This window comes from Tripterygium wilfordii, chromosome 4 (assembly GCF_013401445.1).
Source record: "Tripterygium wilfordii isolate XIE 37 chromosome 4, ASM1340144v1, whole genome shotgun sequence".
NCBI classification, from domain to species: domain Eukaryota; kingdom Viridiplantae; phylum Streptophyta; class Magnoliopsida; order Celastrales; family Celastraceae; genus Tripterygium; species Tripterygium wilfordii.
In genome coordinates this window covers 3,323,436-3,342,888 of record NC_052235.1, presented here as the reverse complement: position 1 = coordinate 3,342,888, position 19,453 = coordinate 3,323,436, and the positions used below count along the sequence as shown (strand labels likewise).

Genomic DNA, 19,453 nt, shown 5'->3' with positions numbered 1-19,453 from the left:
ATGTGGTATACAATCAATGAATTTTTTTCACATATTGATTCATACATATATATATTGTAGTTGTAGAAGTACACCCGAGCCACTAGTTGGAGTAGTAAGGAGGGGTATATATCACTCTGGTAACCAGAATTCAAATCTCCCCTTCCGTTTCAAAAAAAAAATCATTCTACCACAAGCTTAAATTAAATAAATGAAAACGAAGAAAATTGAATGATCCACCAATCCAAAACCATCAAAATCCGTTACTACAGTTAACCGACTAACCGGTTCGGTTTCGGTCGGGTTATGGTTTTTCGTAAAATATCTATTTTGTAAGCAAATCTTAAATGATTGATAAAAATGTTTCCAAAAAAATATCAAGGAATGATATATATTATATTACTATTTCATAGTTAATCACTTAATCTAATGGTACATAACATTAGTAATTATATATTATATCTCAATGGTCCATATTTAAAGACATTATAGTATTAAATATTATATATTATATATACCGGTCCGGTCCGGTTAATCGGTGGTTATAAAAATTTCAAACCATATCCGGACCGACTTAACTCGGTTGGTTTCGATTTTTGAAACCGTTTGACCAATCTCGATCAACTAACCGATCCAAACTGGACCGACCGGTCCTGTTATCGATTTTGGTCTGGTTTTCGGTTTCATTTGCACAGCCCTAAGACAAACTGCGAACATAAATACTGTACACTCTAGTATTGATCTTTCTGACTCTTATGGGACCCAATCTTACCTACAACAACTAAAGCCTTTTCTTCTTCATTCTACCTTTTCTTATATATATAGCTCCCCTAACCCCAATTAATTACAACTACTAAATTATCAAAATCTTGTTAGTGGTCATGGAAGTCCCAAGTTTGGCTATCCTTTTTTGTCCAAATTGATTAATTACTTCTTCTGTCACCAAGTAATGAAGCCACCGTACACTGCTTGCATGCCCCAACTATTAACTACATTGAAAGATAAGTAAACCCTAGAAAAATTTCACAAAAATTCCAGTTTCCATAATTAGTAAGTAATGAACTCATAAGGGTAGTAGGGTGCATGAGTATAGAGTTTTAGGAAATATGTAGTAGAGATTTGACCCTCGCAAAATTGGTATTCAGTAACTACATTGTGACATTTATGCAGTAAATTAAATGAGGGTTAGAGACTAAAAACAGAAAGAGACTTTATTTCTAATTTTCAATAGAGAGAAGGTACACACTCAACAACCACTTGATGATAACTTAATTGATTATCTCTTTGTACTTAACGATCCTATGGTGCTCGAGGTATGAGATTGAATCAACCGGTTGAGATATTTTCTTATAAAATCTTGATTTTGAGGGCTTGGACTTGACCCTTCCAAACCCTTATGTGCATGGGTTTCAACCCAATTTTACTTGTCGCTAGCATGGTCAGATTGTTATGATGATTCCGACGACTTGAGACTTACATCCACTTAACCATTTGAATGACATATTGAGCACAGTGGTTCATCCGTTAAAAAAAGAAAGGAAAATGGCAAAAAAAAAAAAAAAAAGGAAAGGAAAGGAGAGAAGGTACACACACTCGACGGCTGTGCCAGCTGTGTGAGACAGTGAGATCCTTCCTTCCTTCCTAGGGCGACTGGCTCTTGTATTGTATCTACATTTTCTCTCTCTTTATATTGCCTTTAATAAATGCACATACACTTACTTTACTACGAATAATAATAATAATAATAATAATAATTATTATTATTATTATTATTGTTGTTGTTGTCGTTGTTTTGCGGTCATTAAGGATATGACTACGACGATGATGGTGAGATGATGATGGGATTAATAAGGCAAGGTCGGTCATACTCCTATTTGTCGTTCTACTTGCTAATATACACTCACGTTTCTCTTACTTGTTATTTCATCATCCTCTCTCCTTTACACTTCTTACACACTCTCTCATCTCTCTTCTATATAAGCCCTCCAAAACCCACCCGAGAGATTGTGCAGCTTCCTTTAGGCATTTTCACAAACACTTACTGGTCATACTCCATTCTTACTGGCCATACTCCATTAAAACCCGAACTGAACTAAATCCACACATTTTCAATCTCGCGATTACAGCAATGACTGACCTGGCTACCTCTGAAGCCGAGTCAGGCGTCAATTACTCCTCATTATCTCCCTCTTCGCAGTCTTCGTCCACGTTTTCTGGGTCGGGTAAAGACCCGGTAACCGAAAAGTTGGATTCGGGTGGCCCTAGTGAGACGGGGAGGCCTAAAAAGCGGTCGAGGGACGGCAGTAAGCACCCGGTTTACAGGGGAGTCCGAATGCGGACGTGGGGTAAATGGGTATCCGAGATCCGAGAGCCCAGGAAGAAGAATCGGATCTGGTTGGGGACCTTCTCGACCCCTGAAATGGCGGCACGTGCACACGATGTTGCCTCCTTGAGTATCAAGGGCAGTTCGGCGATCCTCAACTTCCCTGAACTCGCCGGGTCACTGCCCCGACCCGCCTCCAACTCTCCCCGAGACGTACAAGCTGCCGCTGTTAAAGCCGCTTCAATGGAGATCACCACCACCAATGCCACATCACCATCTTCCTCTTTCTCCTCCTCTTCATCAACAACGGTCACCCAATCGTCGTCATCGACAGCCGGGGTTACATCAACAGATGACGCGTCAACACCAGAAGAGCTAAGTGAGATAGTGGCGTTACCGAGTCTGGGAACAAGTTTTGACTCGCTCGAATTGAACAAAGAGTTCGTTTTTAGTGAATCGGTGTTAGATGGCTGGCTCTATAACACGCCGTGGTATTATGATTCAGTGGATCACTGCGATTATTTTAGCGATCAGATTTCATTTACAGAGAATATGGTTACAGGTGATACATTTGAGGCCTTATTGTGGCAACATTAGTGCATTAATTTTTGGTTTTCTTTTTGTGGGATTTGAATTTTAGTGTTATAAAAGCACTTCTTTCTATGAATTCTCATACCTTGCTTGCTCTTCAAGACCAAAACAGAGTGTGATAGTAGCAGAGTCTTTGCCTTTTGTTTCTTTCTTTACAGTATGTTCTTCTTTCTGCTGGTCTCTTCACAATGAAAAAAATAAAATAAGAGAGAGTGGACAAATTAATCATCCTATTCTGTTTTTGTTTCTTGTTTCTTTCTTCACAATATTGCCTTAAAAACTTGTCCTGGACCATATTAAAGACACTGAACGAATCCTTTTTCTTTTACATATACTACAATTTGTCTGATCAGATTTTGCTTGAAAAAATATATCGCAATATAATCTCACATCGGTCTGGCATATAATCCAATCAAGGTTTATAAGTGAAGTCGAGTCACTCGCACATCGACAATGCCTTTTTGGAATCTAAGTACCGTTATAAGATAACCCATAAAGTACAAAGTCTTACGGGTTTGATGTATCGATAGTGAATATATATGGTGAATCGGGTTAGTTCTTAGTAATTATAATATTTTGACAGGAAAGTTCCATTAGTGACTAACTCAATCGCCGAGCAAAGTAAGATCGGGTGAGGGGGGGTTAGGAGAACATAAAAGTTGTGATTTGTCGTAATTAATGTGTTTTGGTAGGTTCTAAAGTTTTTCATGTGATGCACAAGGAGACAAGGCCTTGGAGGAATTTTTAAGGTTCAAGACTTTGTATTTGTTGATGATTGTGCGAATCTTCCATATTATTGTGTTTGTTTGATGGGTCTGGGTAAGTGAGAGTTGCATTTCAACAACCAGACTTATAGCAGCCATGCCCATGTTTGTGTCCTTACATGTGTGTGTGTGTATATATATATATATATAGTCTCTTTATTATCAAATTCTCATTGGATTAATGTATAGTCAATTACTACTTCATAAAAAGCTAGATTGCATCGGCATCCACAAGGTGTATTATTTTTATTACAAAATTATTTATATATGAAATGATCAGTCCTAATAATATTTAACTATTTATATATGACTTTAGGGTAAAATAGGGTAGTTAGGATATTCATTTTATTTTCTGACTAATTGGGTAGTTAGGATTTCAATTCTCAGTTTCTAAGTCTTTGTTTTTATTTTGGATGAAAATAAAAGTCTCCATTAATTAAACTGCACCTGACTGACCGGTTAGCAATTCAATGTAATTTAATCATAAATTTATATGCTAATTAATCCTGTCATTATTTATTGTTTTTGGGTCATTCGATCAAACTGATTATCGGCTAATTTTATTTTATAACTAATTTACTTTTGTTTGTAACGATGGAACTCATAGTTACCATCCTTTAGGTATGAACTAAGCAAATCATTGAGTCTGCGTAATAACTCACAAACGCAAACATGAGAAGCACATGAAAAATCAACAAGTGAACTCATATATATATATATATATATATATATATCTGGTGGTAACTAATTCACTTGACTTATATTCTCTTACAACATTTCCTTATCATCCTTGTCGTCATATGAGTCGTGCTCGAAATTATTTAAAGTTTATTAGCGACAAGAATATTCCATGAGAGATATTTATCAATGAGAAATCAAATCATAAATTCGATCCTATATGATCACACAATTGCAAATATTTTGTTAAAAAGATTAAACTTATAATCAAAATATATTTCTAGCTAGGATTTGACAGCTCTGGTTTACTCTTTCATAGTGTGTTGTCTTTTTTTATACTTTTATTTTTTATACTGAATAAACAATCTAATCACTATCTCTTTAGTGTATTTTTTAAAAATAATAGTAAATATACTTAAAAGCCTAGCACATCATGGATGGATCAAAAATGGGCCCGACACAAAAAGTGTAAGAGCCACCCAAAAAAAAAAAACTAAAGCCCGTAGGAACGTTCGCGGGTCGTGTAGAGGTGACATGTAACACCCGGTTCGAGCGGGTGGAACCAAAAATTTTTGTAGTGTCAAATATGTCAAACTTTCTAATTAATTAGCAACAAATTTTTTTTTAACTCAAACTATCTAATATGGACCGGTGCTGGAATTAGGAAGACAAAATCGTACGGAATAGTATGAATTGATCCAAAACAAATAAAGTGTTACCAATGCAAAGGGACAAACTATTACATGACATTTTTTTATGAGAATCTTCTCCAACCCTTTTCTCCCATCCCCAACCATCTCCAACCCTTCTCTCACGGAGTCACGATTAATCTAAATTGGATGGACCCCACTATGATTTAATATTATTATATAGTATAAGATTTCATTGTATTCTGTATTAATAAGTTGTGTATTTATATTTTGAGGGTAGTGAAAGTGAAACATTAAATTTAGTAACATGGTTTAACCTCGACTTTGGACCAAGAGAAAATTTAATCTTATAAGGACCAATTATCGACAAGTCATCAATACTACATAGGTCAATTAATATTCTAAAAATTACTTTTTTTTTTTTTTTTTACTTTTACGTGACTACGAGTGTCCTAAGGGCATTTGTCAAGCGTTGATTACAACATATCATATTATAGCATGTCATGTGTGATTAGTTAGGCTGAAATTCTTAATTATTTTTGTGTTTAATTCGTACTGCCTGCAGGAACTTGAGAGATTAATTAAGCTGGAATTCCAAATTGTTTCTGTTGAAGCAGTAAGTTGTCATGTGACCAGTCACACGTGCACTTTAATTGGAGAGTTGACCGTGGAATCCAAATGGAATTAATCGAGAAACAGAGAGCATTATTCAGCCAATTAAGAACCTTAATTAATGTTCATTCTCTATATTCTCAAAACCATGTTTGGATGCGTTTCATTCAAGTTTTGAACTTAGTTTTATGTCTACGAGTAATCCAAGGCAATGTTGACTTTTCACCACTATAGCTTGGCTTGTTGGGTAAACAAAATCTAACATGAAAGAAGTTTTTTTTAAGGTTGTCGATGAGCTTTTATATTATATGAACTTCAAGTTAAGTTTGAAGTTGACTTTAAGGGTGATTGAGTTGGCAGAAGATGAATTCTTCTAACTGGACAATTCATGCTCAAGTATTCACATTTACACCACACTCACCTTATCATGAAAATAAAAAATCAACACCTGAGTTACTAGTTGGAGTGATAAAAATGATGTGTATCACCATGATGATCAGGGTTAGAATCCCCCTTTCTGTTTCAAACAAAAAAAGTTTTTTTTTTAAAAAACCAAATTTTGTTTACATATGAATTAACCAAACATTAGGAAAGTACTTACAACACTCTTTTCTAACAACTCTATTTAATCATCTTTTCTAACAACTCTATTTATTTAATTCACAATCTTATATATATATCAATTGTTTTTATATCCAAACTAACCTAAACCATTCCAATTATAGCGAATCAGCCCACATTTGACATTATTTAAAATCTATAAAAAGTAATGCAGCTTTAAAACGATTAACTCATTAATGCGTCAAATCTTGGATATATGATCCATCCTGACCGTCCAGTAAGAATATCAAAAGGGGATCACTCATGTTGATTTTGACAATGAAATCCGGCGTTTGGACCGACTCTTTGATGGCGTATTGGCGTTGTCTGCTTCCTATAGTATTAATACACTACAATATATATATATATATATCGTACGTCTAGTCCACAATCATTAAAGACACACTTTATTATTGTAGTTTCGCAACTGTCCCTTTAAATTTTTCTTAATATCTTTATTTTTTAAAATTCACCACCCAAAATACAATTTAGATAGAAAGAGAGAGGGATAAATGATAAATCAATAAATTCAGCCAAATCAAAAAGGTCTTCCAACAAATGATTGTAACTTGGAAAATAAAAGATCTCCTAAAATATGCTGAAATTATTGAACCTTATAAAGTTTAGTAATTGAGGGTGAAATTTACTGTTTGGATGTTTTTCTTTTGACAGTTAATTGACACGTTTTGAACCAACAATGGTGATCGTGTGTTGCCATATGTTTCTAGGTAAGCAAATTTAACTTTTCACTGTCTATATGCCTGTGAAGCAAGCAATTAAACGTGTTTCACGAGGTCTAATTGAAGTGTCAAAAAGCAATACGTTATGTTGATTTTAATGATGTCCCATGATAAAACCTGCACATAAACGGAACTAGGTTGGTAAACGATTCATCTCTAATCAACTTGGGAGTGAACGTACTGTAATTAGTCGTGAATATAAACATATATTTTCTCATGCATGTGGACATATTGTTCTTGTAAAAAAGTGGGATCTAAGACTAAATCAGTGGATTTCATTTGTTATTTAACTTTTTCAATACTCACACAAGATGGTCCACAAGAGAGAATTCATGTATACATACATATACATTAAACAATTCAAAGTAATTATCCCGGTGGACCTGGTTACATTGACTAAGGTTGGTTTCTTTCTTATTCCTGGGTTAACCCGAATTAATATCTCATCAATGCCATGCACATATTCCTTGAAATATATCAAAGAAGTCCATATGAAAGAATTAATTAATAGGACGAGGAGAGAAAGGACGTGAGGAAGCCACGTGCTTCTCGACGGGGCCGCGGCATGGTGGGCGGCGGAACTCCGTGTGTGTGCGCGCGCGATGTAAGAAGACGTACAAAATCCAGCTGAGCAGCGGGTGGGATGCCACCAATGGCGATTGTCCGCAAGCTTCAGGTCAGACTTAGCACGTGCAACAACCAAATCTCTCAAAGTATCTCGCTGGCCCGAAAAGTTTTTGGGTCCCACTTTTTCTTTTATTTTTTCCGATTCTTCAAGATTTGCGGCTCCTCCCCACCTCCCCGTACGCGAAACCACCGGCACCGACCCCAGTCCCACCAGCCATATACGGTGTTGGTGTTGGGGAGGAGCTCTTTGACCATTGACCAGTTGTTGACCGGCTGTACCTTGTGCGTGTTGATTTTGCGTATATTCTGTGTAGATAGTTGTATCAATAGTCTACATTTGTGTGCTTTCAAGTTTCAACTAGACAAAATTCATCATCAAAGTAAATTTCATTATTCTTTTAAATTGGGTTTGGCTTTAAGTCAAAGAAGGAAGAGGTTTTTAGTAGAGCATCCACAATGGGATAATTTTGGAGTACTTGAGATGATATTTTCTTGATAAGTTAAGTGCTAGATGTTCACAATGGGTATAATGAAGTGTATTTCAAGTACTTGAAATGTTACTTTTTTGATAAGTATAGCGCTACATGCACACAATTGATGAAATATGACACTTGAAAATTTAGTTGTGGAAGAAGGATACTTGAGAGTTGGAGTATATGTATATAGTTGATGAAAAGGAAGAGAGATGTAATGAAAAGAAAGAGAGAGAAAATAAAAAAAATGAGTAGAGTGTTGGAATGAATGGAGTCTTGATGAATAGTGTTCATTATGGGATCCACTCACCCAATTAAATTGTGTCACATAGGAGAGAGGAGAAGAGAGAGAATAATTTTGGAGTGCTAGACATTTATTTTACTACTGTGGATGGATGCTCTAAAGAAAGTAGGTTTTAACTTTTAACACGCATGACTAGAATAGCTAAGCTAGATATATAAGCCCTTAATTAAGAACCATAAGCGTTTTTTTTTATGGTACTATACTAATGACTATAAATGTATTTTATACAATTATGAAACTATAACATCTTGCCTTACTGCACTAGTAACAATTTGTCAGCTTTGGCCAACTCATATTGACTGCCACAACTTTAATTATCTTCCAAGACCCAACACCAATCTATACTAGTTTGAGCTCAAGAAAAACATTTGTTACTAGTTATAAAATTTGACCTATAATATATACTACTTCACATCTTCCTCTGGGCGATGTGGGACAAGAGACTAAACCCCTTCGTTACTCGACAACACGTCTAGCACCCCTAAGCGTGTACTAACTTAAACCATGAGACCTCAACTCCGATACCATCCGTAACAGTTCGCCCCTCCACACTTGTAACAATTTGTACATTTTGGGCCATCCCATAATGGCCCCCACAACTCTATCTTCCAAGACTCAGCACTAGCCTATACTAGTTCGAGTGTAGGAAAAACACTTGTTACTACGTAGGAAGTTTGACATAGAGAAAATAATTAACCCTTTCGTCACTATATAGCTAACCCAACACCCTTAAGCTTGCACCGCAAAGGCTTGTGATCCCGGCTACTTGAGTTGGGTGTTACATAAACCTTTCCGTTTGATAAATCATGTGAGATTAAAGTTAATAAAGGAGAGAATTTTAACTTATAATTATTGAAAATGATGAAACCGGCCGACCCCTAAAAATGTGGTTCCTTGCATAAATGTCCTAATATTAATTTTTATCTCTTGAACGCTTTCCTCTATTCAAAGAGTGTTTATGTATATATACAGGGCAAAAATTTTAGAGGTTTGCTTGCATATTGTTCCTTTATATTGTTTTAAGTAGTTGATTGATTATAACTTCTAAAAAGAAAAGAAAAAGAAAAAGAAAAGAAAAGTAAGTGATTATAATTTATAAAGCTTAAAAGCATGAGTCGACATGGTATGACCAACTAAATCCAGAACATATCATCTTCATTGCTTTATGTAAAAGAAAGAATAAAAGATCGATTCTGTTGTTTGTTCTTTGACACAAGTAGTATACTCAAGTAGACAGTGAGTGGAACGTTTTGGCATGGTACTGTATGCCGACTATATATCTACGTACCCGATCGATTATAAATGTTTGACAAAGAAAAGACATGAAAAAGCCTGTTTGTATTGGATATTTTCCATCACATACATTGACTAATTGAGTTTTCGACCACCACATACTCTCCAGAGGTTGATGTTCTTCCTTTATTTTTTGTATGTATGATTGATTTTATGAGTGTAATCGAAAGAGGTGAGGCCCACAAATATGTCTTTCCAATATATATATATATATTCAATGCTTACAATTCTTGATGGACCCTGTCGGGTAGCTTTACAGTCCATGGACCCCCAAAGAAAAATTCTCCTTGTGGAAAGCTTCCCATGGAGAGGTTGATAGGTCATAGGTCCGTGTACACGTATATATTGCACCTATTATTGGGCATTTGGGTCTCCTGCCGACTTAATATGAAGACAAAACTTGTGTCATAATCAAGTAGAATAATGTACGCAAATGAGTCATTGGTTAAGTGACAATGACTTTGCATGTCCCTGACTGAGGTCATGGGTTCTAGTTTCACCTCCTCCGAATATTTACAAGGAGGTGTGTGGGCTTCGTCTGCCCCTAGGTGGGCTTGATAGTTTGCCCCTGCGTGGGCTTGATTTGTGCCTTCTGCGTGGGGCATGTGGACACCTGTACTTTCATAGACTTGATCTGGTGGTGTGTCGTATATTGTGTTTGTACTTGTACTCAAAAAAAAAAAAAGTAGAATAATGTACTATTATTGATAAGTGAAATGCTCTGGGACAAACCCGCTCTTCGCACTAATAACATTTTATCTGTTTTGAGTTAGTTCATACTGATCCATATGACTTTATCTTTCTAAGTTCATCACCATTTCATATTAGTTTGAGCAAAGGAAAAATACTTGTTCAGAAATTTGGTCTATTTGTATACTGTGCTTCACATATTTCCTTAGACTATATGGGACAATAGACTTAACTTATTCGCTACTCGATAGCTTACTCAGACACTGCTGAGGCTTGTGACTTGTTCATTCGAGCTGGGTGCTATATGATTCTTATGGTCAAAAGTCTTTACATATGTGGCAGGCACTGAAAGGTGGGCGGTGCTGACAGAACCAACTGTGTAATCCTGCATGCAAGGGCTTTTTTTGGTGGGGTGATCTGTTGGGGGATTGAAGCGTCGTCTCAGACAGATATTCTAAACAGGATTTGATGTCATCATATGAATCACACGTGTGGTCTCTAGTGCTTTGTAGTCTGTACCCTAACTTTTACTGTCTGTTGGTCTCTTCTGGATGCTGTACCTCGTTTAGTTTGATTAAAATGAGAAAGAAAACATGGCATACAATGAACCAGCAATGCATTTTAAATTTTTAGTCTTGTAGCTTGTGCATGAATGACATATAGGATGTTTTTTAGTTATCATTACAGCATAGTTTTCTTTGTAGGCTGTACCCCGCCTATTGTTTCAGCAAAGGAAAGTGTAGGGAGACATCAATTTCCACGAAGATGCCAGAAACCCAATCTGTCTATTCTCTTATACAGGCAATATGAGCCTTTTCCCAACATGCTGGCCAGGTGATTACTCGGTTAAAAAGAAAAAAAGGAACTACCGTATTGATAATGTCTACAATTATGGATTTGGGCTCAACCAAAAGCCCAAGTCAGAAAATTGGTCCCAGGCTCCCAGTTGAAGAAGGTTACTAGGTTCCATTTGAAAACTTAAGTCTACAGTCTACACACAGTCTGCAGACTCTGTACGCAGACCGTCCTCTTTATCTCATTCTCTAATTCTCTATGTTTGAATCATAAATTTAGTTGATTGTGCAGAATCCAAACATTATCCGGTTTATAGCTAAACAAATATGCAAGAATCAAAACCATCATCAATGAATACTTCCAACAACAAAAATGAAAAAGAAATAGAAATATAACTTAACTGCTCTTACATCCACACCAATTCTACAATATCAGACAAGCATGATGGTAGCTTAAAATCAACTATGGACTACAGTCAACATACAGTCTCAACTTCTACATCTATCAAGAAACTAAGCCACTTGGAATCACTCAAAAATTTTGGTATTCCAAGTTGTAATATTTAGAAACTGAAGTTCAGGGGATAACAACCCAATCCCATTACAGGTGCAATTATCGACGGTGAGAACTTTTGCAGATGCAGATCAGGACCGACTTCTTTTCCCTTTTCAATCAGTGCTGCGTTGTATGACCCGGTATTCATGCCCTAACATTTTGCCACAAAGATAAAAATAAAAATAGTATGGAATAACAGTATTAAACAAATGAGTGAGATGCTTGTGCGTTGTACGACCCGGTATTCATGCCCTAACATTTTGCCACAAAGATAAAAATAAAAATAGTATGGAATAACAGTATTAAACAAATGAGTGAGATGCTTAACAAGCATCAGAGGTCCTAGGTGTAAACTAAGCCATCTAATTAATGACTCTATAACAGGCATTAATACTCTGCAGAAGTTGCACCGTGAAAAAACAGAAGAGTACTATGAAATATGATGACTCCACTCATAGATAACATATCACATAAAATGAAATGAAACACCATAATCCTTATTGACACAAATGAATCTATATCGCAAAATGATCTCAAAAGAAACAGAAATCATTAGGACGATAGAATTATAGACAATGTCACCTACTTGCTGTAAGCAGTCTTATTTTTATCTACTAGTATTTTTGGCATGAATTACACATCAGGAAAGAACTATTCACTTTGAACCATTAGGGTCTAGATTTTTTGAATCCCGGAAATGGTATCGTCATATCATGTCTGATGCACCAAGGTGACAAGGTCAAATGTTGTAGTCCAAACAATCTCTGAATCTTCCGATACTGGATTGAGAAGGTACTAACAATATATCCATCCACAATTTAAATCAGATTAAGCATTATCGGTACAAGTTTATAATTTTTGGGATAACCATGAATGCAGCAACACCTTCTGCAATGTCTCAAAGAATTCACACTTGAATGCACCTCCAAAGTAGACATGTAAGGTAATAAATATGATGAAGGATTCAATAGTTCAGAATCACACTGAGCACAATAAATCCTATCCCTAAAATGTATAATAATAATGAACACAAAAATACAATGAAAAGTTGGTCATCAAAAAATTTAATACTGTCAAATAGTTTATGATGATTAAAGCCAAGTTAACACTCTAGTTTATACATGCACGCGAAACCATAGAAAACATAAGACATGTTTCTCAAAGTGGCATATTCGTCTGATTCTTGCAATGTGAAAGATAGAGAAATGCACTTCCTTTTTTCTTTCATATTTCGCAAATCTCCCCTGTTACCAATGTGGTAGCTAGTCTAGAATTAAAAGATACATCCATCAATTGCTCCTGCTTAAATTCCAAGAAAATATGATTCTACAAAATCTAAAGGTTCAAAATGAGTTGTTAAAATTTACGGCTAAACTTCTCCCTATTCCTCCAGAAAATGAGCTCCTTAGTAGGCTTTTCAATTCTACGATCACAAATGAAACAAAAAGTCCACATTAAAGAAACATAATGGCATTCCACAATTTCTCAGCAACCACAGAGTACATTAAAATTGGAAGCTTGAAAACTAAACAACTGAAAATTCTAATAAAAAACTATGCATACAACCACAACATAAATCAAAATAATTCTACTAGTAATTATAAAAATACATGCTTAATCGAAATTCAGAGCAAAAAAAAAAAAAAAAAAGAGAAAGGAAAAGAGAAGTTAAAGATCTGGCGAGAAAGTACCGTAAATCAAAATCAACATAAGTAATTGAACTCCAGGCGCAATCTCCCTCTCCAACTTCTCCGACGACGCTTTATAGAGAGAGAACGCAGCTGTGATCCTTGATGAGGCGAGACGCAACGAGTTGCTGTCTCACTGGTTGCTGCAAAGACTAGAGATGGAGCAATTCGTTTCTTGGTCCCAAATTTTGCTGCTCACTACTTTAATGCGCCAAGTGTAAACGGGCTTTTCAATGTATGTCCAAATTTCAGGTTAAAGCCCAGAGAGTTTTAAGGCCTGCTCACAAATCAGTCTTACTAGTAAGTAGTAAGTTACAAGCCCAATTTCACACGAAAGTGTCTGATAAGATGTCAATGAGCCGGGCCTCCATATTCTTGATGGGCTTTAGGGAGTTAGTGCTTGGCAGGGCCTAGAAAACTTGAAGAAATACATACTTCATCCAGAAACATAAGAAAGGAAAATTTCAAACAGAAACAGTCGTTTATTAATTATTACATACATCATCGTTTGTTTTTTTCAACTATAAAATAAAGATCTCACGCGGCATGAATTTCTCTTTGGAGAAATGAATTTCTGTTTGGAGAAAAGTCATCATCGTCATGATTTCCTCTGTTTCACATTCTACATAAACCAAGCAAAAGTCGAATAACACAAATTCTGCAACTTTTTGTTCGTGACACCGCACCGAAGAGCGAGCGCATCATAGCTTCCTTTAGAGTCAAGCAAGAATCTCTCTCTCTCGTGCACAAAAGTTGCGGTCTTTAGTCTGATAGATATGTCTAGTATCTTCAGAGACAGAGGGAGGTCCATGGGAGGCTCCAAGCGACACAATTACATAACCATGCCAATTTACCCTATCCAGTCTCTTCCCTCACCCTTCGGTGATCCGGCTCCGAATTTGTCCGACTCGGAGCTCCGAGAAACCGCCTACGAGATCCTGATCGGCTCATGCCGGTCTTCTGTAAGTAGGTCGTTGACTTACATCTCGCAGTCCGAGCGTGCTGAGAAGGCGACGGCCGCCGCCGCTCCGGTGGCTGGGACTTCGCTGCAGCGGACGCTTTCTTCGGCCGCCGCGAGCAAGGTGAAGAAGGCTTTGGGGATGAAATCGGCTTCGACTAAGAAGAGAAGCGGAGGTGACTCAGTGAGTCAGGGGCAGGGCAACTCGACGGGTCAAGAGGGAACGAGGAAGATGACGACTGTTGGGGAATTGGTGAGGGTGCAGATGAGAGTGTCGGAGCAGATGGATTCTAGGGTTAGGAGAGCGTTTTTGAGGATTGCTTCTGCTCAGGTGCGCGGTTATTTCCTATTTTTCTGTTTGGTTACTGAGAAACATAAGAGGGGAATAAAATTATTCCTTTTTATTTTTTTTATTTTTCTTTGCGTTGGCCCAGTTGGGTCATCCCTGCCTTTATTGAGAACTATATATTATATCCGAAGCATAAATGCAGAAATACTCAATTTTAAAGAGAAACCAAATTTGGCTGTGGATCATATGCTGCATTGTGTGTTTCCACTTCTGCTTAATATCTTCATGTTTGCTAATTCTTTTTCTTGAATAATTGCAGATATATGGTTTCTTTTTGAATAATTTTTTTGAATGTTGTATTAAATTTTTGCATGCTTTAGGTCTGTAAATTTAGTCATTCTTTGAGACATATTTTTATTTAACCAGTCACCGTGTAATCTTAGTCACTTGTGCAGAAGCTTGTTCTTTTTCTTTTTTGAATAATCCAGATAATTTATTTCTTATCGGTTAGGCATGCCAATGTGAATCACTTACTTTTGTTTTTCACTTAACTGCCTTACCAATTAATCATGATGGTATGATTGTCGTGTTCTTATTTCCGGCTATTCGAATGATATGAATGTTGGAATACAATCTGTATTAAATCTATGCCAGTGATGGTCCTTTGCCTCATTCTTTCGTATCTGTTGTAGTTAATGATTGAGCTTGTGTCCATACCATTATACAGCTCGGGAGACGCTTTGAGTCAATTGTTCTGCCGCTTGAGCTATTGCAGCAACTCAAATCTTCAGACTTCCCTAGCCTCCAAGAACATGAAGCTTGGCAAAGGAGAAATTTGAAGCTTCTTGAAGCTGGACTCCTTTTACACCCTCACTTGCCCATAGATAAGAGGGACAGTGCATCACGGCAGCTCCAACAGATTATTCGCGGGGCGCTAGAAAAACCCATGCAAACCGGAAAGCACAATGCATCATTGCAAGCTCTTCGGGATGCTGTTATGTCTCTTGCCTGTCGATCATCTGGAGGGGCTGCTTCTGAGATGTGTCATTGGGCAGATGGGATCCCATTTAACCTAAGAGTTTACCAGATGCTCTTGGAGGCTTGTTTTGATATTAATGAAGAAACAACTGTGATTGATGAGGTTGATGAGGTTTTGGAACTCATAAAGAAGACTTGGGTAACCCTTGGATTGAACCAGATGATGCATAATCTCTGCTTTTTGTGGGTTTTGTTTCACCGTTATGTCACAACTGGCCTTGTAGAAAGTGACCTATTGTTTGCAGCCAATAATCTTATGGAGGAAGTTGAGAAAGATGCAAAGGAAACTAAGGATCCAGTTTACGCTGAGATCTTAAGCTCTATATTAAGTTCAATCTTGGATTGGGCAGAGAGAAGACTTCTTGCATACCATGATAGTTTCCATAGTGATAATATTGAACTGATGCAAAACGTCATTTCCCTTGCGGTTTTATCAGCAAAAACATTGGCAGAAGCCAATGAGTATCATAGGAATAGGAAAGATGTGGATGTGGCTTGCTCCAGGATTGATTCCTACATAAGATCATCATTACGCGCAGCCTATTCTCAGGCAAGTTTTCCCTAACAATTTATCTGCAAATAAATAGATACCATTTATAATTCTTATTTGTATTGGTAGACTGTTAAATTAGCCATAATAACAATTGCTTATCATTTATTTAGGTATTTGACCCATTTGACAATTTTGACTTTCTCATTTGAAACTCAAGTCTCCATGTTCCCTTATTTGCATTTTCTTGAATAATTTGACACAACACTACTAGGCACGTAACACGTATCTTTTGTAGTAGGTACGCCGGAATGTATCTTACTCTATTCATCCATAAGCATGTAACTTCTACTTATTTATATTATTTTACATTCAATATAAATGTTGTATTTTCGGCCAAGTTTTTGAATGCTATTGGTGTTGTGGCAGAAAGTGGAGAAGCTGAATTCAAGCAAAAAATCTTCTACAAAACAGCAGAATCCTCTTCCTCTCCTTTCTATTCTTGCGCAAGAAGTTAGCCAAATGGCCTTCAGTGAGAAGGCAATGTTTAGTCCAATAATGAAGAGATGGCATACTCTTGCCGCTGGTGTGGCCGTGGCCACTCTTCATTCTTGTTACAGGAATGAGCTGAAGCAATTTGTTTCTGCTGTTAGTGAGTTGACACCTGATGCAATACAAGTGCTGAGAGCTGCTGACAAACTGGAGAAAGATCTTGTGCAGATTGCAGTTGAAGATGCAGTGGACAGTGAGGATGGTGGCAAGTCCATAATACAAGAGATGCCACCTTATGAGGCTGAGGCTGTAATTGCCAACCTTGTGCGGTCATGGATTAAGACAAGAGTTGACAGACTCAAGGAATGGGTTGACAGGAATCTGCAGCAAGAGGTAAGTGATCTACTAGTTTACTTGTGTCCTCGTATATGCAAAAATCAGTTTTTTTTGGTTGTGTTAAATGCATAATCACTTTGGTCAATATGCCTCTCTTATCACTAAAATTATATATGAAACATGAGTACCATTTTCCAAAGAGCTGACATTGCCAATATCTCTTATAGGTATGGAATCCACGGGCGAATAAAGAGCGATTTGCTCCTTCAGCAGTTGAAGTGCTACGAACTGTAGATGAAACTTTGGAGGCATTCTTCCTTTTGCCAATACCTATGCATCCAGTCTTGCTGCCTGAATTGCTGATGGGTCTTGACATATGTCTTCAAAACTACATATCAAAGACAAAATCTGGCTGTGGTATGTGTGGCGTAGCCTACAGAAGATCTTTGAAATTTAACTTTTGTAGTTGTTATAGTAAGAGAATTTTCTCCCTTGATTTGCAGGGTCTCGTAGTACGTTCACTCCCACTTTGCCTGCTTTAACAAGATGTTCCATTGGGTCAAAATTTCATGGTGTTTTTAGAAAGAAAGATAAATCACATATAACCCAGAGGAGGAAATCTCAGGCTGGGACTACAAACGGAGACTCTTTTGGGATACCCCAATTATGTGTACGCATTAATACTTTGCAGCATATTCGAATGCAGCTGAATATCTTGGAGAAGAGGACAATCACCCAGCTTAGGAACTCAGAATCCACTCGTGTTGATGAGATTGCAAATGGGATGGGGAAAAGGTTTGAGCTTTCAGTTGCTGCTTGTGTGGAAGGGATTCAACAACTTTCTGAGGCTACAGCTTACAAGGTTGTCTTCCAGGATCTAAGTCATGTCCTCTGGGATGGTTTATATGTTGGGCATGCTCCTTCTTCCAGGATTGAACCTTTTCTACAAGAGCTTGAACAGTATTTGGAAATTATATCTTCTACAGTGCATGATAGAGTCAGAACGCGTGTTATTACTGATATAATGAAAGCATCATTTGATGGATTCTTGTTGGTTTTACTTGCTGGAGGCCCTTCCCGTGCTTTTTCTTTGCAAGATTCTGAAATACTTGTGGAGGATTTTAAGTTTCTCACCGATCTCTTCTGGTCTAATGGAGACGGACTGCCAGCTGATATAATAGATAAGTCGTCAAGCACTGTTAAAAGTATCCTTCTCTTGTATCAAACTGATTCTGAGAGCCTTGTCGAGGGATTTAAATGTATGATCCTTGAAAATTATGGCTCTGCTGCTAAATCTAGGCTGCCACTGCCACCAACACCAACTTCAGCTCACTGGAATCATACTGAGCCAAACACGCTCTTGCGAGTTCTGTGTCACCGGCATGATGAGACAGCTGCAAAGTTCCTCAAGAAAACTTACAATTTTCCAAAGAAACTGTAACTTATTCCATTGAGAAAAACACTGCAGGGGCGCTCCTTTTAACTTACCAGTTACAAGCATTTAACATTTATCATTGAGACATCAGTAGCTCCTGCAACTTATGGTTGGTCCTATTTCAGAGGAATGTGCCTGTTGAGACTAGTAGCATAACTGTATAGTTAACTATACTGGCAGGGATAGCATCTTGCCATAGGGCACTAACAACATGCCTCTCCACAAGAAGCGTTGAGACGAGTATAATGAGTATCTTCAGCCTTCTTTATACCATCTTTTTGATGCCATTTGTGTATATACTTCTGGATATGGAATTTGGCCGTGTAGGATAGAGTTATCAACATATAGCAAGTAAGTGTGTGTTTTAAATTTGTGGTCTAGAACTGAGATGTAGTATTTAATGATTGAAGTGAGTGGTGTGTGCCTGTACGAGTACATTCTTTCAAGGGAATGCAAAAGCCAAGTGTTATTTTTTGATGATTTTTTTTTTTTAGTTCAGATGATTATTTTGACCCTTTGTGTAGATCATTTTGTAGCATGAGCAGGAATGAGGGTGTGGTTAGCTTTGGACAGAATGAGGGTGTGGTTAGCTTTGGACAATGTTTGGCTGAGCACTTGGAAAAAAGCAAGTACAGCATTCATGGAAGTTGTTCAATACAGGTGACAAGAAGGTAATACATCAACTCCTGGTGTTCCTTTTTCACATTCTAATGGATTACACCTTACTGGGGATTTGCAACTTTAAAAAATGGATCAAGGTCTCTCACTACTCACTAGTCAGAGTTTTAGCTTTTATTCTCCGAGGGTCATGGCAAATACCAACTTTGTGCAATGTGACAAGCCGCCTTTTTTTTTTTTTTTTTTTTTCAGTATGGTCTTTGAAATAATAAATAATATCATATTAATTTTCACATTAGGTTCCTGATAATTGGTTTTTTTTTTTTAAAAAAAAAATTCATTCATCCACGGGGCTTGTGCTTAACTAGTTTACTTCAGGGGAGTAATATGGATTTGTATATATAAGTGCAACTTGTTCCAAACGATATCATGACC

At 37.1% G+C, this 19,453-nt stretch overlaps 2 protein-coding genes and 1 long non-coding RNA gene across 3 annotated transcripts; 2 read left to right on the top strand and 1 right to left on the bottom strand.

The window, feature by feature from the left end:
- Positions 1–1,972: 1,972 nt before the first annotated feature.
- On the top strand, positions 1,973–3,126 carry LOC119996653 (ethylene-responsive transcription factor TINY-like). Its single transcript, XM_038843367.1, has one exon. The coding sequence runs from the start codon at positions 2,108–2,110 to the stop codon at positions 2,897–2,899; it is 792 nt and encodes a 263-aa protein (XP_038699295.1). The 5' UTR covers positions 1,973–2,107; the 3' UTR covers positions 2,900–3,126.
- Positions 3,127–11,477: 8,351 nt separating this feature from the next.
- LOC119996752 lies at positions 11,478–13,566 on the bottom strand. Its single transcript, XR_005467933.1, has 2 exons — positions 13,366–13,566; positions 11,478–11,825 (listed from the first exon to the last, which is right to left on the bottom strand). It is a non-coding gene; the product is annotated as an uncharacterized LOC119996752 (long non-coding RNA).
- Positions 13,567–13,853: 287 nt separating this feature from the next.
- Positions 13,854–18,880, top strand: LOC119996751 (protein unc-13 homolog). The gene is made up of 5 exons (XM_038843507.1): positions 13,854–14,651; positions 15,337–16,197; positions 16,567–17,022; positions 17,193–17,382; positions 17,469–18,880. The coding sequence occupies exons 1-5, from the start codon at positions 14,139–14,141 to the stop codon at positions 18,404–18,406; spliced, it is 2,958 nt and encodes a 985-aa protein (XP_038699435.1). The 5' UTR covers positions 13,854–14,138; the 3' UTR covers positions 18,407–18,880.
- The last annotated feature ends 573 nt before the right edge of the window (positions 18,881–19,453 follow it).

Excerpts from the sequence above, each read along its gene's own strand:
- LOC119996653 (XM_038843367.1), top strand. The coding sequence starts at position 2,108 with ATGACTGACCTGGCTACCTCTGAAGCCGAGTCAGGCGTCAATTACTCC.
- LOC119996751 (XM_038843507.1), top strand. The coding sequence starts at position 14,139 with ATGTCTAGTATCTTCAGAGACAGAGGGAGGTCCATGGGAGGCTCCAAG. Across the intron at positions 16,198-16,566 it reads TACGCGCAGCCTATTCTCAG|AAAGTGGAGAAGCTGAATTC; the intron begins GCAAGTTTTCCC and ends GTGTTGTGGCAG. Across the intron at positions 17,023-17,192 it reads ACAGGAATCTGCAGCAAGAG|GTATGGAATCCACGGGCGAA; the intron begins GTAAGTGATCTA and ends TATCTCTTATAG.